The 24155-nt window shown below is 39.1% G+C and overlaps 1 protein-coding gene and 1 long non-coding RNA gene across 4 annotated transcripts in view; one reads left to right on the top strand and one right to left on the bottom strand.

Annotated features, from left to right (window-relative positions):
• The window catches only part of LOC140453084 (leucine-rich repeat-containing protein 36-like), a 96370-nt gene that overhangs the window by 36136 nt on the left and 36079 nt on the right, over window positions 1-24155 (bottom strand). For 2 of the 3 annotated variants that reach the window (XM_072547476.1, XM_072547475.1), the window contains 5 exons: window positions 22704-22843; window positions 18361-18409; window positions 14870-15301; window positions 11463-11827; window positions 9004-9184 (listed from right to left, as the gene is read on the bottom strand). In XM_072547476.1, coding sequence (XP_072403577.1) covers window positions 9004-9184; window positions 11463-11827; window positions 14870-15301; window positions 18361-18409; window positions 22704-22843 — 1167 coding nt within the window. Of the gene's footprint in view, window positions 1-1503; window positions 2140-9003; window positions 9185-11462; window positions 11828-14869; window positions 15302-18360; window positions 18410-22703; window positions 22844-24155 lie in introns of those variants that run through there. The other variant, XM_072547477.1, reaches the window with a different exon arrangement.
• LOC140453085 (uncharacterized) lies at window positions 1450-23052 on the top strand. Its single transcript, XR_011952296.1, has 3 exons — window positions 1450-1541; window positions 15125-15277; window positions 22740-23052. It is a non-coding gene; the product is annotated as an uncharacterized lncRNA (long non-coding RNA).

Genomic DNA, 24155 nt, shown 5'->3' with positions numbered 1-24155 from the left:
CACCCTGTCAATCTCTGGATCTACAAGGCGATTAAAATCTCATCAAGAACCCCAAGATTCATTAATTTAGTCACTGCATCAATTAGAAATTTAAGATGGTGCGTCAGGGGACATACCAGAACACCATATACATTTAGAACACCGTATTCTTCTCCATGTATTAGGGCTTTCAAAATAATAAGCCTTCCATGATCATTCCTAATCTGCTCCATTACTTGGAAGGGGAGGTTCCTTCTTATCAGTATAGTTACCCCTCTACTCTTAGAACTGAAGGATGAAAAACACCTTGTCATAACCCCCTGCTGTAGTTTCAAATGTTCCTTGTCAGTTAGGTGTGTCTCTTGCAGCAGGGCAATATCCACCCTTTCCTTTCTAAGGCTCGACAAGACCTTTTTGCTTTTAACAGGAGAATGACTCCCTTTTATTTTCCAGGTGCACCACCTGAACAAATCACTAGCCATGGTCATCTAGGACAGCCCGTGGTTTCCCAGAAGGAAGGAACTTATCTGAGGCATGACAGGTTACAAAGATACTAACTCTATGAAATCTGAGAACTATTCCTATAGAAACAACTACATATAAAAAAAACACTGCATTTAACTGAAACAAATACCCAAATAATCCCCCATTCGCTCTGGATCGCCCCCCCCGCCCATAGGGTGCACCCTTCCCAATCCCTATCAACATCTTAACTCCCACTACCTGAGGCCGTGCCCTAGCCCCAGGCAATTCACAAATAATAAAGAGTTGTTATTTACATTCTGAAACAGTGGATACCCATTCCCCTCCTCCCCTCCCCGCCCAAATGTCTTAGTCATGAATATAGTCACCCCAAATGCAACATCAAAGAGACAGCATTAAAAAAAATCCTAAATATTACCCGGCCGACTGATATATAAAATAGTTCCAATTTAACAAATTTACAACAAAACCATACATGTACAACCAATAATAACAAAAAGGGGGAAATGGGAAAGGGGGAAAGGGAAATAAAAAGGGGGGTAAATGAAAAAAAAACCCAAACCAATGTTCACAATAATGCCCCCTCCCCTCCCGTCCCAACTCAGGTCCTTCATTTTCAAGATTTCACAAAGTCCTTCGTCTTTTCAGCGGAGTCAAAGTTAAATGCCGTCTCCCCCTTGGGTGAAATGCAACATGGCCAGGTATCTCATGGAGTATTGGATGTTTAAGTTCCTTAATTCTTTTTTAACATCATCAAATATTCTTCTCCTTTTGACCAGGGCTCCTGAAAAATCTTGAAAAAACATTATCTTTGAACCTTTATACATTAACTCTTGCGAGTTCTTTTCCCAATCTTCTTGCTGCTTCCACTATTAACTTTTTTTCTTTATAATACAGGAGCTGCATTAGGACCATACAGGGGCGCTGCTCCAGCCAGGCCCTGCGTGTTGTGATCCAGTAGGCCTGCTTCACACCTACCAGGCCCAACTCCAACTCAAACTGCAGAAACTTCGGGAGCCATCCCTGCAGGAAACCAGTGAGATCTTCGCATTCTTCATGTTCCGGGAGGCCCATGATCCGTAAGTTTTTTCTTCTATTTTTATTTTCTAGATTATTAACTTGATCCTGGAGGACCCAAACCTGATCTTCCAGCATTCGGGTCGCTCCTCCCAAGACTTCAGCCAAGGTCTCTGATGCCGCAGTCCTTTCCTGCACTGCCTCCAGTTTTCGTTCCAGGAGTTGCATTTCCTGCTCATGCTTTTTTAGCATGGCAGACAGTGGTTCCACTGTTGCTTGAATCCACTCTCAGAGTTTAGCAAACTCCAAGAGTAAGTACTGCTGTCCTGCTGGATCCAAAGGGGCTGTCCAGGGAGACTGAGTACTGGCTGCAACACTCTGATACAGTAGGGGAATGGCCTGTTTGCTGTCCTCTTTTAGGCCCTTTTCCTTTACTGGTCTTCATCCTGGCCTGAAGGTGTCTTAGGTGATTTCAGCAGCTCAAAATAAACAGTAAGTTTAAATTAATACTTTTTTCTCCTTGGGGTGGTTGAAAAGGGGGGTGTGTGTAAAGGTCCACTTTGCTCAGGGGTATGACAGAGAGCCCAGCAGAGCAGACCACTCAGACTGCCGCCATCTTGGATTCCCCCCGTGGTCCATTTTGAATAAAGGCCACTTGATCTGAAAAAAACAAAAAAGGTCTCTGCTAGCTAAACCATACTTATGGGTTATTTGGTCAAAGGACATCATTATTTCACCTTCAAATAAATCACCCAAAAAAAGAGATTCCCCTAGCTGCCCAAAGTTTAAATCCGGGGTCCATTATCCCCAGCTGAAAACCCAGCGTACCAACTATAGGGGTAAGAAAAGATGTTTTGAATCTGTTACCCTCCCTCTGCCGCTTTGCTCTCCACGCTTTGACAGTATTAATAATTATCAGATTACGACAATATTCCATAACTATCTTCATTTTATCTAAAAACAACAGGCTAATGAGAGGATATTTTGCCTAAATATCTAACCATTTGACACGAGATCCTCACAAGCCCAGTCACTAACAGAAGGTAAAAGAGAACTTAGTTGATATCTTTTAATATGGAAAGGGTCCACTGCCCCCAATCTATAGGGCAACTGCAATTTAATAAGAGGCCGCCTATGACGCCAGATAAAGGAACTAAACCAACCATTAAGTCTCCGGAATGCCTAGGACAAATTAAGGGAAGCATTCGTATAGAGTATGGCAAATGGGGAAGGACATTCATTTTAATAAGAGCTATTTGGCCTAGCCAGGATATTAGAAGCGCCTCCCATCACTGAAGATTTTGCTTAATCCTATCAAACAAATGGGCAAAATTGGCCTTAAACAACTGATCAAAAACAGGAGTAACAAAGATGCCTAAACAAAAGAAAACCCTCCTGTTCCTGTTTAAAGGGGAACCGTGATTCACTTTCCACATCAGATATTCTCCTAAGACGCCCCCCCCCCCCACCCCCCCACCATAGGCATAGCCTCCGATTTTGAGAAATTAATCTTATAACCTGAAAAGGAACCCCATTTGATACATTGTATCAAATGGGGTACTGAGACCACTGAATTCAACAGACAAGAACATTATCCAGTATAACATGATCTTCCACGATTTTGATCCTATTTCTAGGGCAGCTATATTAGAATCCCTGCACTTAGCCTCTGCCAGTGGCTCAATCACCAATGTAAAAAGAAGTGGTGAGAGGGGAAAGCCTTACCAACTGCCCCTACAGATATTAAAATTACTAGATCTCACACCATTGGTGAGATCCACTGCCAGAGGATCACTATAGAGGACCCTTACCTACCTAATAAAAACCTCCCCTAAATCAAATCGTTCAAGGGTACAAAAAAGATATTGCCACTTGACCTGATCAAATGCCTTTTATGCATCCAAGGAGATCACTAATCCCTGAACTGACTGCTGCTGACACGCTTGAATCATATACAGTAACCTCCTGACATTATTGGAAGATCTACGGCCTTTTATAAAACCAGTCTGGCTGTCTTTAACAATGGAAGGCAGCACCGTTTCCAATTTTAACTCTAGAACCTTGGACAAGATTTTAAAATCAGAATTTAAAAGTGAGTTTGGCCTATAGAAGACACATTCCTCCGGGGTCTTCCATTTCTTAAGGATAAGAAAAATATTAGCCTCTCTTAAGGGTGAAGGGAGGTGTTCGTGGCGGTACGAGTAATTACACATGTCTAATGTCGACCCTGACAATATATTTATAAATTCTCAGTAAAACTTGCTAGGAAGACCATCAGGGCCAGGCACCTTCCCACTCTGCTTCATAGCCTCTTGTACTGTTAAAGGGGCATTAAGGAAAGATGCCTATTCGGAGGTAACATCTGGAAGATCCAGGTTCTTAAAGAAGGACTCCATCTTAACCCAAACATCCTCACAATTTTCAGAATGGGAGAGTTCAAATAAAATTTCCAAAATGTAACATTGATCTTCTTTGAATCACAAGTAAACAGCCTAGTCCCATCCCTAACTGAGGTAATGGATTGGGGGGGGACATTCTTTCTCCTGGCAAGATATGCTCGATACCTGCCCGGCTTGTCACCACGCTCAAAACAGTCTTTGTTTTGCAAAAGGAAGTTCCTTCCTTGTCTGCGTGAGCATGGAATTCAAGGTGGACCAAAAAGCTGTAACCCGCTGCAGCTTAACCTCCGATGGCCTATCAAAATATGCCTTCTCAGCTGTCTTTAGCCGTGCCTCAAGCAGGCATTGCTGCTCCCCCTTCTGTCGTTTTGACTGGCAGATTAAGAAATAATTATCCCCCTTGCACAAGCCTCAGTAGTCTCCCAAAGAATAGACAGGTTCCTGGCTGTATCCGAATGGGTGGCTAAAAATACTTTAAATTCACTTAAGAAATATTCAATGAACCTACTGTCCTTAAGAATAAAGGGATCCATTCGCCAGTGCTGAGAGCCTGTAACCTTGCCCTTAACCCCAATCTCTAAGTATACTGCAGCATGGTCCAGTTGTACAAAATGTTACCGAATCCAAGGATAACACAGGGGTTAAGAAAAGATCCATCCTAGTGTGACACTTAGATTAGATTACATTACATTACATTACAGTGTGGAAACAGGCCCTTCGGCCCAACAAGTCCACACCGATCCACCGATGCGCAACCCACCCATCCCCCTACATTTACCCCTTTACCTAACACTACGGGCAATTTAGCATGGCCAATTCACCTGACCTGCACATCTTTGGACTGTGGGAGGAAACCGGAGGAAACCCACGCAGACATGGGGAGAATGTGCAAACTCCACACAGTCATTCGCCTAAGTCGGGAATTGAACCCAGGTCTCTGGCGCTGTGAGGCAGCAGTGCTAACCACTGTGCCACCGTGCCGCCACTTGTGCAGATTAGGAAAGAACAAACTCCCTACCCGTGGGGAGGAGACACCTCCAGACATCCACCACTCCCAATTCCACATACAAGTCCACTAGTTGCTTAGATTGTAAAGCAAGTGTTGAGGGGCCTCTAGGCTTTCTGTCAACCATGGGATCCAAAAGACAATTAAAGTCTCTGTCTATAATAACCTGCTGCGGAGCAAGAGCCAACAGTTTGGAGAATGCATTCATCAAAATTTAAGGGGATGTGCTGGGGAACAATAAACATTCAAAATACCATACTCTTCTCCATGTATTGAGGCTTTAAGAATGACGAACTGCCCATACTCATCTTTAATCCGATCCACCAACTTAAATGGAAGATTCTTCCGAGTAAGTATGACCACTCCCCTAGTCCTAGAGTTGAAAGAGGAGAAATATACCTCATCAAACCCACCCTGCTGCAATTTCAGATGTTCCTTCTCATCAAGATGTGTCTCCTGCAAAAGGGCAAGGTCTACCCTAAGACTTGAAAGCACCTTTTTCCTCTTAACTGGTGAATGGCTCACCATCTGAGGACACAATTAGCCATAAGTCTCTATAACAACATCCAAAAAGGAAGAATTTGACTTACTAATTGCTGAGCACAAACAAAAAAAAACTCAAAGTCTAAAAAATAAATAAACTAAAGCTATTACAACTAACATACTAGTAACTACAAACACAAAAAATCAACAAACTAAACCAAACATAAGGCACTTAGTGATGAACTCTACACCTCCTGCCCACAGGGAGCACTTACATATCCCAACAACACCTTCATAACTCCTTCCAGCTTGAGCCACATCCCAAACTCAAGCCACAAAAGGAAAGAAAAAAATTAACAAGGAAATTAAAGTAGGCACTCTACCCATCCCCACTGATATCAGAAAAAATTCAGCAACACTTTAAGAAAAGGAGAGAAAAGAAAAAATAAAGAGAGACTATTGTCCACATCCTTTAAGTCATCCAGTCTACTTTAAAGCGTCCAAAACGTTTTTCACATTTTCTGAAGAGTCAAATGAGCGCACAGACCCATCATAAGTGAAATGAAACATCGCCAGATTTCTCAAAGAATACTGAATACCAAGGTCTCTCAGTCTTCTCTTGGCTTCACCAAAGAACTTCCTTTTACGAATCACAGCCGCAGAAAAGTCCTGGAAGAACATTACCCTGGAATCTTCATATGTCAAGGCCTGTGGATCCTTCCCCTTCATTCTGGAGGCCTCCATAACTTTAACTTTGTCCCTGTAACTGTGGAGTCACACTAGGACCGTGCAAGGGTGCTGGTCTGAACCAGGCCTACACACCGCGACGCATGGGCCCTCTCAACTTTCATCCAGCCAAGATATTGCAGCAGCCAGCTCTCAAAGAAATGCACTAGCTGGTCACCTTCTACTCCCTCCAGCAGCCCCATGAGGTGGGGATCCTTTCGCCCACCTCTGTTCTCGAGATCATCGATTTATTCAAGTAAGTTAAGGACCTGTTTCTCAGAAGCTCAAATCCGCTGCTTTGAAGAGTCGATCGCTGTCTCCAAAGCTGACGTCCTTCGTTCAACCTCCTCCATTCAGCATCCAAGGCCTTCCAGCTGCTCCTCGTGCTTGTGCAGCATGGCCAAGATCAGATCCAGCCCATGGTGGAACGTCTCCTCAATCGACGACTCAATCATTTCTTGGAGTTTCGTAAACTCTGTAGCCAAAGCCTGACGAGTGAGTCACTCTGACACACCAGTGGAGGGGGCTGCAACTGCAGCCACAGGCATATCCGGCATCTCCAGTGAGTGTCCCGTGTGTTGCGGACTTACTCGAACCTTTACCTTTTGTCATATTTCTTTAATAGAACAGACTTTGTAAAATTTTGTATAGATTCTATAGCTCTTTAAATGCCGAACTTCACAAAAATAACAGGCGGGGAGGGTGAAAGTGCTACTTTGCCTGAGCTGAGATGCAGAGCACAGCAAAGCAGATTTTTCAGATCACCGCCATCTTGGATCCCCCCCCTCCCCAAAGTGTTTTTTTTAAAACAGTATCAAGTGGCATGAGAGCTATATGTCCTGCCTCCCTAAAATTTATCACCACCATTCCCCTCAAAAATCAAATTTTGATCTCTCTATCCTTACAATCTCAATCTCCAATCTCAGTTTCCTCTCCATCGTCCTTGAAAGAATTGCATCTTCCTAAATTGGTTCTCATTTTTCCAAAAAACTTTAAACTCCTCCAATAAAGATTTCCCTACCACAGTACCAAAACAGCTTTCAATAAAGTCGCAAAATGTATGATATGTAACTACAAAAATTAAATATCCTTCCTCAGACTTGTTTTCCTGTCTATAGCCTTTATTACAGTTGACCACCCCACCCAACACTTATTCTAAGTATCATTCAGCTGGGTGAGTTTATACCTGCTTGGTTCAATTCTTAGCTATACAATCTGAGCCAGAAAATTAGCCTCAAAGGCTTCCTTTGATGATACTTCTGCGTTCCCTGAAATCTATTCTTAGCACCCTAATTCTCATCAGTTTACTGCCTTGATGATATTGTGCAAAAACACTGCAGCAGTTATTACATATATGCTAACATTACATTCCCATTACCTCTTCCAACCTCTTCACTAAACTAGCTTCTCACCTCGAAATTAGCTTCTCAGCAAAACCAGACATTTTCACCAAATAAATTATTCTTGGACCTGTCACAAAATGTTCTCGAGCATCTAACTCAATTCCACTCCTTCACAACTGCTGATTGAGATTGGATTTGACTTTTCTTCAAACCTTGGTATCATACCTAACCCCAAGGATTTTCCATTGATGATCCAGTCCAACTTCCAATTTCTGTATTCTTCCAATTCTGACTTCTTGAACACTCCAGATTTCAATTGCCCAAATCATTGTTGCATTGTCCTCAGTTGTCAAGACCCTAAACTCTGTAATTCTTTGCATCGACTTTTCTCCTCTCTTTCTTTCTTTAGGATACTCCTTAAAATGCATCATTTTAACTAAGCATATGATCAGCTAATCAGATATATGCTCATTTGACTCAGTTTCAAATGCTATGTGATAAATATTCCTGTGAAGCACCGTGGAATATTTTACTAAGTTAAAGGCATCATACAAATTATTGCTCTTGTAATTTAATGAGACATTGACCCTAGGAAAATGACCTAATCATCAAAAGTTATATTTTTTTGAAGTTCATAATATAGGATATGAATTCTGATAGATGTTATAAGGTTGGTTTGACTTCGATTTTTTTCATCTTATGTTTTAAGAATGTTGATATTTAAACATGTACAAAATCTCAGACTGTAATGGCATAATGATAAAATTTCCCAAATCAACCCTACAAAATTTCAACATTAGAGGTGGCATTCCTTTACAATTAGTTTGCCTTTACTGCCCAGTATGTAGTAAACACAATTAGTATGATTCATGATTAATGAAACCTTTTATATAAGCTAGATAACGATTGGCCAGATGCACTTCTCTAAGCTTCCAAAAGCTAATGTCTGATATCACTTCAGTGATACGGGGATGAATGTTAAACAACAAGCTGGTTTATTTCAGAATTGTTTTCAATAAACAAAATCACAGTAAATCTTGCAATATTACTCCTTCAAATAAACAGTTTGCCGCATCATCACCATGAGTGAGCAAAAATAACAATTTACTGAGCAAGATGACAAATTATTTCCTGCTGTGCTAAAATTAGTAGGATCATCACAGCAATATGGTTTTTGAATTGTCTAATCAAAATTTCAATATCTCAAGAAATCTGCATAGCCATTTCATCTAAATCCTAATGCTTTAGTATCCTTCAGTATTGTTAATCTGTTAGTCTTTTCAGAATTACATAAATAATTTGTTAAAAAACCAAAAATATTGAAGATTATGAAGTAAAGTTTACATTATATAACATGACGAAATTTGTAAATGTAATTCCCTGATAATCACCAAAATGCAATTTCCTCTTCAAGATTTTTCCAGGAAAATAACTAAACATTAAAAAGCAAAATTTTGTTCAAATTATATTGCCACCTGAAGTAAAACATCTAGTTTGATTTCAAAGTCTCTATATTAAAGTCTACATGAATACATATGGCAAAAAAGAAGCAAAGTAGCCAGCTTACTAAGAAATCTTTGGTTTGACTGAAGGGATCTTGAACCATTCCAATGTTGATCTACTAGATCAAGTAGATTCAGCAAGAGGGAGGAAACACTCGCAGAGAAATTACAACTGAGCCCAGCTGGCGTTCGAGGACGATAATCTCCACATTCCTCTACTTCATGCAATTTATTCAGTGTTGTTTGCTAGTGGAGGGAGAAATATAGAAATGCTTGTTTTATAATGTATGTTAATATTTGCATTTATCACCTTTAGACTGAAAGCACATTGAAAATGACCGGTTCTAATTTTGGTTACATGATGATTTGGCATGTCATTTTACATGTATAAACAATTTGGATAGATCTAGCAGACTGACTGTTGCCCATTTAATTTCCAGGAGATCATGTACCCTGAGTTGCTGTAAGTGGGAGATGGAGTTGGGAGGGTATCTGCTACTTTAAAGTGAGGGGAGATAGGTATAAGACAGATGTCAGAGGTAGTTTCTTTACTCAGAGAGTAGTAAGGGTATGGAATACTTTGCCTGCAACGGTAGTAGATTTATCAAGTTTAAGTGCATTTAAGTCATTATTGGACAGGCATTTGGACGTACATGGAATAGTGTAGGTAGGATGGGCTTCAGATTAGTATGACAGGGGGTGCAACATCGAGGGCTAAAGGGCCTGTACTGCACTGTAATGTTCTATGTTCTATGTTCTATATGTTTGAATGAGACAAGCAACTGTGTATCTTTCTAATGAATCTGATTGAAGAACTGTAAAATGAACAGTACCATCTGAAGCAGAGAGAGAAATGTAAAGGGGAGTGGAAAACAAAGATCTATTCAAGAGAAGAAAAAATAAAACTACAATATTACTAAATTTTAAAAATATCAAATAATAATACTGAAGGAATGAAACTTCACATTTGTGTTAGCTAGCTATCTGCCTAAGAAAGGTTGTTCAGCAATAATCAACAGTAACTATGGCATTAGTAAGCTAAAACAAATTATGCTTGGTTTGGAAAAATGGTGCAGGAAAGTGGGCTTCACATTCCTGATGTAAGAGGAATTTGTTCAAGATAAAAAAAAATCCATCTTAGCTGATCAGGAAAAATATCCTTTTGGGAAAGTGAACTAACATTGTAGGGTGGGCAGCCAAGACAAAATATTTGTCAAGTGAAACAAAGTTCACAAGTGCATGAGAAGGACAAAATAAGAGTTAAAGAATAGTTCAGAAAAAGGAGGCTGATAGACCAGGGTTAAACATGTGATTGTCTAAGTCAGCTTTGGGGAGCATGTGCATAAATGCACATATAGTGTGGGATGTAAGTTTAATGTGTCAGGGGCACAAGTTGCCATTGAGTCAATAACAAAGCCTGACACAAAAAGAAAGAGAAATGAAAATTAATCTTTTTGGCTACAGAATAACCAAAGATGGTGAAAGTAACAAAAAAAGGAGTTTGGCAGTAGTGATCAAAGGGTTAAAGATAAAATACATTTAGTTAGAATTAAAGAACAACAAAGGAACTATAACTTCTGGAGTTTAATACGAGGTAACAGAGAAGGAAGTAAAGAGCAGATTTTCAGGCACATTACAGGAAGATACTGTACAAGAGCTGTAAAACACTGATAAATAGGAATTTCAAACATTTTAATGTGAACTTGATAGTCACAATTTAAAGGGCAAAGAGGGAGAGGAATTCCTAAAACATATGGAAGACAGCTTTATTGATCAGTTTCCTTCCTGTCTAACAAGCAAGGAATCTGTGTTAGATCTAATTCTGAGGACTAAAGAGCACAGGCGGACATGTTTTAGTGGAATACCAATCATAATATCATCAATTTAAAATAGTTGTGGGACATGGTATAATCAAATGTGAAAATTCTAAACTGGGAAATGGCTAAATGTTTAGAAATATATTTGAAAAATAGCACAGGTTAATTTGTACAATATAATGGATTTACTAACCTGAAAGAACAAAATGCTCATCAAAAATCTATGGCTAGAAAGTGACCAACTATATATGTGTGTTCTGATGATAGAATAACTCAAAATTTCATCTGTGTTCTCTTTGGCGGACAGTGACCAATTTGTGCTGCGCACTTTCAACATTTTTTGTTTCTTTCATGTATGGCAAGGAACACAATCAAATTAAAGAGAAAAGAATTTTTCAGAAACACAAAACATATCAAAGCATTTCATAGTCAATTAATTATTTTGAAGGACAGTCACTGCTACAGTTTAGAAAAATACTAGACTTCATCTGGCCTGAGGATTAGACTGCATAAGTTCCTGTTCTCCTCATGACAAAATCTCAGGGCCATAGCAAGGTCAGTGACAAGGAACATGGTGGTAAGTGTTGTGAGTGGAGTATGTAATTGTATCAATCGCCTAATGCTGGAGAAAAACTTGATTGTGTGTACACTAAGAGGAAGTGAGCTCAGAATAAATATTTTTGAGGTTATTAAGTATAGTTTATTACCTTCCTATCGTAACTTGGCTGTATGCACGATAGTGAGCTTAAACTGCTTGTTTTCTTCGGTTCTAACTTAGACTCAAAGTTTTCTACATTGGTGGTAGTTAGTTGTGATTGTCTCTCCAAGTTCTTGTTGGTTGTAAATTCTGCACTCATATGGTCAATAAAACCTCTCTTTGAACTATTGGAATAAAGGGATGTGAAAGAACTGGCGGGTGAAACCAAACTTTGCCGATCAAGTAAGTGGTCAGATGATGAAGTTCCATGACGAGGTATTAAGCTGCTAGAAGTCATTTTTGATCTCTGGCTGCTAGCACCATCATCTACATAGGTATTTTTTCTGATTCCATATGTGCTACTTGTTTTCAAGTCTGGACAGATTAAGAAAAAAAATGAGGGCAAACAATCAGGATCTTCCTTAATGTCAATGTGTTTTTCTATTCAATACATACAGTGGATAAATGCACTATATTCCTTTAATATCCTTTCTTAACTATGTATATATGGAAAATTACATCATATTGATGCACTGAATATTGAAATTTGTGCCTCCACTATATTGCTGGATGCACTTCGATTTTTACTCAATTGTTTTTCAATCAACGCATTACACAACATTCATTTGAAATAGGAGCAAACTACTGCAGATGCTGGAATCTGTACTGAAAAGAAAAATTGGAGAAGGTTTGTAGCTCAGATTGTGAATCAGGTTGTAAGTTTGCTCGCTAAGCTGGTAGATTTGTTCTCAGATGTTTTATCACCATACTAGGTAACATCAGATGAAGCACTGGTATTCTGCCCCGCTTGCTGTTTATTTGTCTTGATCTGTTGTGGAGAATGATAAAACTTCCAGTTCTTTTTCTGAGAGATTGGTAAATGGCGTCCAAGTCGAGATGTTTGTTGATGGAGTTCCAGTTTGAATGCCAGGTCACTAGGAATTCCCATTTGTTTGGCCTGTCCCAGGATGGATGTGATGTCCCAGTTGAACTGGTGTCCCTCTTCGTCTGTGTGTATGGATACTAGTGATAATTGGGTCATGTCTTTTGGTGGCTAGTTGGTGATCATGTATCCTGGTGGCTAGTTTCCTGCCATTACCATGAACAACTGGTATCTGATGAGTGCAGTCCATTGATTCCAACATAACAGACTTAAACAAGAAGAGACAACACACCCAGAGCCTCTAGCCATTCTGCTATATGTTAAAGACACCTTGAAGATGATGACCAGACTACTCCGGTCCCTAGGTATCACAGTACCGCACAAACCTACCACAACACAAACACCTCCTGATAAATTTAAAGGACCCCGTATCAAGAACCAGCAGAAAGATCATCATATACAAAATACCCTGCAAGGACTGCAATAAACATTACATTGGATAAACAGGCAGGAAACTAGCCATTGAGGTACATGAGTACCAACTAGCCACCAAAAGAAATGACCAACTATCAATAGTATCCATACACACTGACGTAGAGAGACATCAGTTTGACTGGGACATTACATTTATCCTGGGACAGGCCAAACAAAGACATGCATGGGAATTCCTAGAGGCCTGGCATTCAAACTGGAACTCCATTAACAAACATATCAATTTGGACCCCATTTATCAACCTCTCAGAAAAAGAACCAGAAGTGATATCACCCACTACAACAGACCAAGACAAATAAATAGCAAGCAGGACAGAACACTAGCACTTTAGTGGAAGGTCACTGATGATGTTACCTAGCATGATGGCGAAACATCTGAGAATAAATCTACCAGCTCAGCGAGCAAATGTACAACCTGAAACAAAATACTGGAAATCACAGCAGATCAAGCAGCATCCTTGGAGAGAGAGGAAGATAACATTTTGAGTCTATATGATTTTTCATCAGAGCTGATGTGTAGTTATATGCAGTAGTGTGGGGATGGAGTGCTGGGGGAGAAAGGGTGTTGATAGTGCAGATTAAGTGATCAGACTGTGAGAATAGCAGAACAATGGTGTGTCTACCTGCCAAACTGGGAAAAACAGATGGCCCCACTTGGGGCGTTGTTGGGGGGAGTTCAGGGTTGGACAGGGGAATATGGTGACAGAGAATGCAGCAAGTTAAGCTAAAAAAAAGAAATTAGAGTGAGTTCACAATCTGAAAGTGTTGACCTCAATATTAAGCCCAGAAGGTTATAAAGTGCCTTGTCTGAAGATGAGATGTTGTCCCTCCAGTTTTTGCTGTGCTTTGCTGGAACATGGCATGCTAGCAGGATGGTGTTAAAATGACCATGTACGGGAAGGTCAGAGTCATACTTGTGCACAGACTGGAGGTGTTCTACAAAGCAGTCATCCAGTCCGCTTTTGATTTCTCCAATGTAGTGTTGGCCACATTGAGTGCAGCAAATGCAACAGACCAGATTGAAGGAGCTACAGATGAAATGCTGCTTCATCTGAAAATACTTTTAGTCCTTTGGGTGGTAAGCAGGGAAGGAGCAAGTTGGCATGGTGTTGATTGTCATTGAAGAATGGACTAGGGTGTCCCTGATTCTGGATTAGTGGTGATGGAAGAGCACAGCAGTTCAGGCAGCATCCAAGTAGCTTCGAAATCGACGTTTCGGGCAAAAGCCCTTCATGAGGAATAAAGGTGTCCCAGAGGCAGCTGTCTCTGCAAAATGCAGATAGGGGAAGATGTGTTTGGTGGTGGCATTCTGCTGGAGTCGTCTGAAATGGCAATGAGTAATCCTTCAAATGTGGAGGCTAGTGGGATGAAAAGTGAGGATGAGGGGGACACAATTATGCTGTTGTGAGTGATGGGAAGGGGCAAGGGTGGAAGCATGGGTGATAGGTCAGAGCGGTTAAGGGCTCTGTCAACCACAGTGGGCAGGAACCATGGTTATGGAAGAAGGAAATATTTTACCTCTCTTGTTGGTGCTACTCAAATAGTAGCATATCCCTCCCAACCCACCATCTCCTAACCACTATAAGGTAAAGGAAAATTATTATATCTATGTTTGGAATAAAGTCTTCACTGTCACAGATAAGTTGTGCAAATATTAATTCTGTTAGTGCTTTTGAGTTTTTGTTTGAAATTAATAACATTTCAATATCATTCCAACACATTTTCTTGATCTTGATTTGATTTTCCTCAACTTTGTTATCCAGTATGGGGGGATCTAGATAGATATGGGGCAGATTGACTCCATATACTTTCCCCTTAAAAGAGAAATTGTGAATAAAAAAACTGCTTAAACAAAAAGTTGGTAACCATTTCTTTACATAAGTAATACCCTGGTGGTAAACATCCATAGTAATAAAAACTGTACAAAGCTTACTTAAACACTACTGATCTAATAGAAAGTAGATTGAAATAAATTTAAAAATCAGGCTACAACTAATTGGCAAATAAAGAAACAAAACTACAAAGGGTAACATTTCTATTACCTGAATTAAGTTTAAACGATCTGTCATTGTGGGTTCCAATGCTTGCTTTATCTGTCTGACAGTTTAAATAAGAATTCGGAGGCTCCAGCGTGGATTGATACGCTTTCATATCTGTGTTTAATTGCTTGTGATAATCATGTGATATTATACTGTTTATGTCACTGTTTGCTGAAGAATCTTTCATAGAAGTATCTGTGTATTTTGTAAGATTTCTTTCTCTGGTCTGAAGCAAGCTTTCCTTCTTATTACACACAGGGTCATACTGCAAATCTGAATTCATGAAATTTTTCTGGATATTGTTTTCATCAGTGCTAGAATCCAGAATTTTATCTGAAAACGTTACTCTGAATCCTTCCCTGGATCGATTACAAACACTTTTCCCAACAGAACGTAGAGAGGAGCGAGATGGTGAGTGATAGGTTTTATTATCATCTGAAAGACAAATGAATTAAACTCATGAATTATTCTACAGCTAAAACTGTCTTTAGGTTATTAACTTTGTATTTCTAGTCTGCATGAAGTCTTAAGTTTAGAATCTCAATAGCTTCAGGAAAACTCTGAATTCCTTTGAATTTTAATTTTTTTTGATCACTTATAAATACAGGTTTAAAAAAATTACTATCATAACAAAGCTACATAAACATCAGGAATAACTATTTTGCTATTAACCCAAAACTAAAACTAAATGCTCAAGAAACAGTTTTAAGTAGAAATTATTCAAAAGACTGTCTAGATGTACTTTTTTTAATTTCCCACTCTCTAGCCTTTTAAAGTGTTATATCTAACCAAATGCATTATTGTGCATTTTGTAAAAATTAAATTGGATAAAGATGGGACTTCTAAAAAAAAAAATTGCTTGAAACCTATTTCTCTCTCTAATTCTCCATTTTGGAACAGGATAAATGTTATGGCATTCTAATTGGCTTAAAACAGAACCCAAATTATATTTCAATATCAAAATCATGAATAAAGGTGCCAGTAAAAACACAGTGATGGCCAGCGATTTTTGCAGTACCACAAAAGTAATTAAACTAATTCAAATGGTTGTCCTTTGAAAATTAACACATTTTATTTGGGTTGGTTCCGTACTTGGAAAAAGTATGCAATTCTTCCCTGTAAAAATGTATTTATCATTTTTTTTTGTTTTGATTAATCGAAAATATCCTACAATAATACTTCTAGCAAATATCAGCAATGATTAAACAATTACAAATATTCCCCAAATTACATGAATATATTCTGATCTTCATAAGTTATAACATAGTATTTTCATTCAATTCTTTATAATAGTTAGGTGCAAAATTAAAAATAATATTCCAAATTATATGATAGGGGGTGAAATCAAAATACTTAACATAACTATTACATTTGGCAGTCAATGTTTAAAGGGAATGTTAAATATTCCCTGTCACTACATAATATGGGAGATTTCCTGGTTTCTAACCAACAGCTCTCCCACTATCAATATCACAAAGAACAGATCTTTCTACACACAATTTGAATATTACACCTGATACATGACTGTAACTTCACACAGATTAGAATGGTGCTGAAAATCCACAGTAGGTCAGGCAGCATCCGAGAAGCAGGAAAAACATTTCAGACAGGAGCCCTTAATCAGGACTCCTGACCTGCTGTGCATTCCCAGCACCACTCTAATCTTGACTCTAATCTCCAGCATCTGCAGTCCTCACTTTTGCCCTGTAACATCCCACAACTTAGCTGCGTAGCAAGTATGAGAAAAAATACTTAAATGTAGGGCTTCTTTTAATGCTATCAAATTACAACAAAGAGCAAGTGATTTTTGGTGATTTTGGTGCACAGTAATTTTGCCTGAAGGTTGGCAGAATACTTTTGAGCAGCTTTGATGCCTTGCTCATGCACAGCAACCAGAATGAGCCTATCAATATTTGATCATTGAAGGTAGAAAGACCATCATGATAACACTGTTTCAGTGATAACAATTTCACCAAACAATGAACATCCACAACAAGTAATATATTTTTGAACCATATTAACAATGATAAAAGAGGAAAGCTTTTAGAGAAAGATGAATCAAAAAAGATATATGTACCTTCAGAACATCCTATAAAACTACATCATGGGAAGAAGACCCTTAAAGTTTACAGTTTAAAAAAGCTGAGAATGAGAAGCCTTTGGAGATGGGTGAAGACCAAAGTTAACTGATTGAGAAAGAATAATCAATAATAATCTAAAACAATTTCCATTTTTCTTATTTTGAGTTGAGAGCATTACTGGCGAAGATTTATTGCTCTTGAATTGAGCAGTATGATAGACCATTGCAGAGGATGGTTAAGAGTCAACTATAATGTTTTGAGTCTGGAGTCACATGTAGACACAACTTGGTAAGATTTGTACATTTCCTTATCTAAAGGGCATTTATGAATTAGCAGCAGCAGTATGAAATTTGATCCCACATCCCCAAGGCTATTGATTACTAGGTCAGGAATATAACCACTCACTAACATCTCCATAAAACCTATGATGATTTATATCTGGTTATTCATCGCTGTTGTGATTTCAAATGTTAATGGTCTGCTACAATCCAAGACAACCTATGCCCCTGCAATACTTGCAAGCAACGCCACGGAAGTGAAACTATTCTTCAGAATCTTTACTGCTCTACGAAAAAGCAGGAAGCTGCAGCAGTCCACCACAGACTTAAGATGCATGAATTCAAGATTGCTACTCATTGAATTTTCAAATTGTTTACACAAATCTGTGTACTTCTTGTCTTGAATAAACAAATATTGGAAATATCTTATCTCAAGAGGGTTGGAATATAAAAGCACCGGTGTGCTACTGAGACTTTATAAAGCTCTGGTTAGGCCCCATTTGGAGTACTGTTTCCAGTTTTGGTCCCCACACCTCAAGAAGGACATACTGGCACTGGAACGTGTCCAGCGGAGATTCACACGGATGAGCCCTGGAATGGTTGGTCTAACATATGAGGAACGGCTGAGGATCCTGGGATTGTATTCATTGGAGTTTAGAAGATTAAGGGGAGACTTAATAGAGACGTACAAGATAATACATAGCTTGGAAAGGGTGGACGCTATGAAATTGTTTCCGTTAGGTGAGGAGACTAGGACCCGTGGACACAGCCTTAGAATTAGAGGGGGTAAATTCAGAACAGAAATGCGGAGACATTTCTTCAGCCAGAGAGTGGTGGGCCTGTGAAATTCATTGCCGCAGAGTGCAGTGGAGGACAGGACGCTAAATGTCTTCAAGGCAGAGATTGATAGATTATTGTTGTCTCGAGGAATTAAGGGCTACGGGGAGAATGCGGTTAAGTGGAGTTGAAGTGCCCATCAGCCATGATTGAATGGTGGAGTGGACCCGATGGGCCAAATGGCCTTACTTCCACTCCTACATCTTATGGTCTTAAATGTAAAAAACAATGCTTTAAGCAAGTAATACCAATAAATAAATAATACAGCTTAAATTCAAATGCTACAGGAAAGCTTTACCTTCTTCGAGATAACTGTGATATTGTCCACTTCTTGAAGGTTCAATCCCCTAGTTAAAAAAAAGTTTTTTGTTTTAATTGTATAGTTTAGATGTAGCAGATTTAAAGGAATCAATCTTCAACTCTAAGTTCACGTGGTTTATTGTTATCACTCTGCAGAGTATGCAAATAAAAGTTTTATTCATTGGTTTAAATTGAAATTTATGTGCATTTCAGGTCAGCTAAAAGCGAAACATAAAAAGATTAAGTTTATTTTTCTTTCTTATGCTCTTTCATAAGTTAGCAGAGGTAATACAGGACATAACATAACATCCTCTTGTGAACCTTACATTAGTGAAAAATCTTCCAATTAGAAAACTCTTTTCTTTAGATTAGATTACTTACAGTGTGGAAACAGGCCCTTCGGCCCAACAAGTCCACACCGCCCCGCCGAAGCGTAACCCACCCATACCCCTACATCTACATCTTCATCTACCCCTTACCTAACACTACGGGCAATTTAGCATGGCCAATTCACCTGACCTGCACATCTTTTGGACTGTGGGAGGAAACCGGAGCTCCCGGAGGAAACCCACGCAGACACGGGGAGAACGTGCAAACTCCACACAGTCAGTCGCCTGAGGCGGGAAATGAACCCGGGTCTCTGGCGCTGTGAGGCAGCGGTGCTAACCACTGTGCCACCGTGCCACCTTCTTGATTATTTGTTCCTTTCATCCTTGTCAAAATAGAAATTGATTTAATTCTGTTTTTTTCACAGACATGAATACTACTCAGACACGTAAAGTCAGCTATTCCAGCAACAGAATTCTGGTTTCAGCATGAGATCACTAGACTAGTTCCTGTCTTAAAACGGAGACATGTCCGTTGTTTTTTCAACATATTAATGTTAAAATATAATATTTCAGTAATGTCTGTTATGTTTATATTTGCTAGCTAGCCTGCTTTCTTCTGTTTTCAAAAATAAAGTTGCTGTCAGGTCAGGTCTTAAGTTGCAGCTCCCTCTGTTTGCGTGTACACTGCGTCTGAGTACATCCCATTAGTGACAATCCAAAATATCCAGAATAGAGGCTTTAAAAACTAAGTAAGAATACTTATATTAATAAAATAACAAATGAGTTTCTCTTTAAAGTTGAAGAAAAAATAGTTTTTCTACAAGTTTCCTCATTTAACTGAAGATAAAAATCTTTCAAATATATGTCTCAAAATAGAAAGAATATTGCTCACCCATTGCCTCCATTTCACTAAAAAGTCTAATACAATAAATCCTATGTGGTCCAGTTTTAATGCAATTATCCAAGTCCCCTTACACATTTATTCTGAGAACATGATCAGAAGTGTTGATGTGTTTGGCTTGTCTCTCAAAGAAGTTTGTAATAACTCATACGCATGTACTACATGCTGAATTAACTAATAAAAATCAATAAAATTAATTACTTTTAAAAAGTGGAAATATATTTATTGAATATTCAGACTTAGAAATTCTTGGTAATTACACTTTTATTTAACTACTTCCATAGAAAGACTACTATTTCAAATGAGACAGTAAAAGAACAGCTAGAAATGATGTTTAAAATAAAAACCACGGATGCTGAAAATTTGAATCAAAAATAGAAAACGCTGGAGAAGTTCAGCCGGTCTAGCAGCGTCTGTACAATGCAAAATAGGGTTAACATTTTGAGCCCAGTGGCCCTTTGTCTGAACTGAAAATTGTTGGGAAGGAGTGGTATTTATGCTAATTACAGAGGAGGGGAATGGTGCCTGAGAGAGGGATGTTGGGAGTGGAAGAGGAGTGGGCCAGAGTGTCCCACAGTTAATGGTCCCTCCTGAATGCAGGAGGATAGGGGGCAAGAACTGAAACACAGGGAATGGGTCAGCGGACAGCCTTGTAAACCACAGTGCCAGGGAGTCCTCAATTGAAGAAAAAGGTGGATATTTCTGAGGACTCTTGAGAAAGATAGCATCATTGGAACGGATGCAACAGAGATTCAAGGCCCTGAGCTCTGTCTGACCCATCTCCCAAACTTCTGCCCTCACCCCTTTCCTCCCCTCCCACAACAATAGTCTGGGTCTTCACTTTCTACCACACCTACATGTCCAAAGGATCATAACGTCATTTCCAGCCACATGCCATCAGTAGACACATATTCGCTTCCCCTCCCTTATCAACATTACACAGAGACTAACTATTGTTTCTGGGATACTTTGGACCCGTCCTCCTCCAGTCCCAACACTTCCCCACAGCACCTTCCCATTCAAACGCAGAAAATGCAACATCTGCCCGCGTACCTACTCCCTCATTGTTCAAGGCTCCAGACACATCTTCTAGGTGAAGTACTAATTTACTTGTACTCCATTCAATCTAGTTTACTGTATTGGCTGCTCACAAAACGAGATCTTTGATACTCTGTAGACACAATGCAGATTGTGAGACTGCTTTGCAAAACACTTACATTCTGTCTGTAAAAATGACCCCATCCTTCCAATTATCTCCCACTTCAAGACATCATCGGCGTTCTCATGCCAACATTTCAGACTCAGGCTTGCTATAGTGCTCCAGTGAGACTCAACACAAGCTTGGCTTCTTCAGCCCATGTACCTGACAGCCTTCAGGACTCAGCATTGAATTTAACAATTTCAGAATGTGAACACCCTCTACCTTCATTACCTACCCCACATCCCAAAGTCCTGTTTTTTATTGGTTGTTTGCAGTACATTTTTAACCATTGACACTTTCCATTGGCATTCTACTCAGCATTCATGTCTCTCAGCTTATCATCAGCAAACTCTGCTTGCTTATCCCTCTTCTCTCTCTCTTTATTTCTCTCCTCCCACTCCCACCCCATCAACCCCTCCCAATCCAACTATCATTGAGAATGTGTATAACGGATGAGCAGGTATGGAAAGAGCTAAGTTTTGAATTTTGTGAAACAAGAGGCTCAGCTGAGCATGACTCAGTTCAGATAAGAACTTGCAGTTAACAATGGGGTGCTGGAGGCAAGCGTGATGGGTTAGCAACGTGGAAAAGCATTCATTACATAAAGACATTTCACAATATTAAAAGCATTCAGTATGTAAGGTCAGTTTAACGTATTCATTACGTGAAGCCAGTTAAGGTTAACAATATTCATTGTGCAGTAGCAGACAGCTTAATCTTTACTGTTGACACGCGCTGATTGTAACAGTCAACCGATCAATATGTATGTTGCCGTATCTGGATACTCCTCCCTGTAATATAACTGTATAATTTGTCAAGAAACTATTCTTCGAGAGAAGACAGAGAACTCACGCCCCTGTGTATATGGGCGATCGTTCTCTCTCCCTCCAGGGCCCAGTAAAAAGATGAAAGATGTAAAACTATACTGTGTTTTGGATGTAGGTTTGTTCGCTGAGCTGCAAGGTTCATTTCCAGACATTTCGTTACCCTACTAGGTAACATCTTCAGTGGGCCTCAGGCAAAGCAATGCTGAAAATTCCTGCTTTTTATTTATATGTTTGGGTTTCTTTGGGGTGGTGATGTCATTTCCTGTGGTGAAGTCACTTCCTGTTCTTTTTTCAGTGGATGGTAGATGGGGTCTAACTTGATGTGTTTATTGATAAAGTTCCGCTTGGAATGCCATGTGTCTATGAATTCTCGTGCGTGTGTTTGTTTGGCTTGTCCTAGGATGGACATTTTGTCCCAGTCGAAGTGGTGTCCTTCCTCATCTGTATGTGAGGATACTAATGAGAGAGGGTTTGTGGCTTTTTGTGGCTAGTTGGTGTTCATATATCCTGGTGGCTAGTTTTCAAACAAACACACACACACACACACACGAGAATTCCTAGACGCATGGCATTCCAGCCGGAACTCTATCAACGAACACACTGAATTAGACCCCACCTACCACCCACTGAGAAAAGGAACAGGAAGTGACTTCAGCACAGGAAATAACATCACCAACCCAAAGAAACCAAACATATAAATAGAAAGCAGACATTTTCAGCATTGCTTCGCCTGAGGCCTACTGTAGATGTTACCTAGTAGGGTAATAAAACGTCTGGAAATGAACCTTGCAGCTCAGTGAGCAAACCTACATCCAAAACCTCAACCTGAGTTACAAATCTTCTCAAAACTCATGATACTGTGTCTTTGAACATTTTGCTTTGACTGAGGGAGCAAATGGAACAACATCACCATAAATTCTACTTTCAGTTCTAACAAAGGTGACTGGATCTGAAATGTTAACTGTTTTTCTCTATACAAACACTGCCAAAGCAGCTGAGTTTCTCCAGCACTTCCCATTTTTGTTTTGGAAATAATGCTTTCGTGTTTGGTACTCAAAAACGTACCATAGTTTCCATACTCACTTTGTTCAATATATCATTTTCTCTTACTTCCCTCAGGTCTCTGCCAGAATAAACAGATGATAATGGAGGCCGACTACTAAAAGATTCTTGATGATCACTCATCAGCTGCAAGTCATGTGGTGTCCATCGTTCCTTCAAATCTAGAACAAGAGGTTACAAGAGATTAAGTGGTAAATGCCATTTCAAATGTTGCTCAGGATATTGCACAAGACATAATCGATGGGGTTCCACAAAATCCTTTTTAGAATATATGCCTGCTGAATAAATATATATTCAAGTGACAGAGAATGAACTGTCGAACAGGCCTTTGAACCTATCATGTAAATTTCAAGGTTTTTTAAAAGAAATCATGAATTACGAAAGATCTGTTACCAACTCCTAACATTTAAAAGAAATTCGACAATTGACCTGAATTTTATTTTTTAAAATCCAGAAATATATTTTGTATGGTTGTTAACAGCAATCAGAGTAGTTTTAAACATGCTGGCTTGCAATAATAGGGGAGACAGTGGCGTAGTGGTAATATCACTGGATTAGTAATACACAAATACATACAAATATTATAGAGACATGGATTCAAATCCCTCACGAGAGGAATTTAAATTCAATTGATCAATAAATCTGGCTTTGAAAGCTAGTCTAAATAATTATGACCATCTTGGAACTATTGCCATTGATGTAAAAATTTGGTTCACTGAAGATTTTTAAGGAAGAAAATCTGCAATTCTTAACTGCTCTGGCCTTAATGTGGTTCCACTCCATAGCAGTACGATGGAATCTTAACTGCCCTCTGAAACAAACTAGAAAGTCACTTAGTAGTATAAAAACTGCTACAAAATCTAAAGAATGAAACTGGATGGACCACACGGAACTGACCTTGGCATCAGAAATGACAATGGCAAACCAAGACCTGAGAGAAAAATCTGCAGACCCCTTGTTCCACATCTCCTCTGTTGCCACCCCCCACCTGACTTTAATGCTATTTCTCAATCATGTTTTTTTTGTATTGATTTCAATTTGTATTTGACAAATTAACATGAAGCTGATATATCTATCTACAAGCTATTTACTTTTAATGTTAAGCCGATTTTGACAAGCTCAGAGATGTGCATTTTTAACTGCCACTTATTTTGCAAGTCATTTATAGCATTATGATATAGCATATATTGCCCATGACCCGTTAGAGTTAATATTATAAGATGAGAACATTTATGGACACCTCCATCTCCTTAATATCTTTGTCCTGTATTTATTATTTTGGAAAATACACTGACTGTAATATACACCTTCTTACTCTTTATATGTTATAAACGTTACTGAAGTCTTTGTTTCCAACACACTAATAGAGATTTTAATTTCTAACACTGGACTTGAAACATTAACACTCAGATTTATTGGAGGCAGTTCAGAGAACGTTGATTAAGATGATCCCTGGTATGGAGGGACTATCTT

This window comes from Chiloscyllium punctatum, chromosome 26 (assembly GCF_047496795.1).
Source record: "Chiloscyllium punctatum isolate Juve2018m chromosome 26, sChiPun1.3, whole genome shotgun sequence".
NCBI classification, from domain to species: Eukaryota; Metazoa; Chordata; class Chondrichthyes; order Orectolobiformes; family Hemiscylliidae; genus Chiloscyllium; species Chiloscyllium punctatum.
The sequence above is the reverse complement of the archived record's forward strand: the minus strand, read 5'-3'. Positions and strand labels throughout refer to the sequence as shown.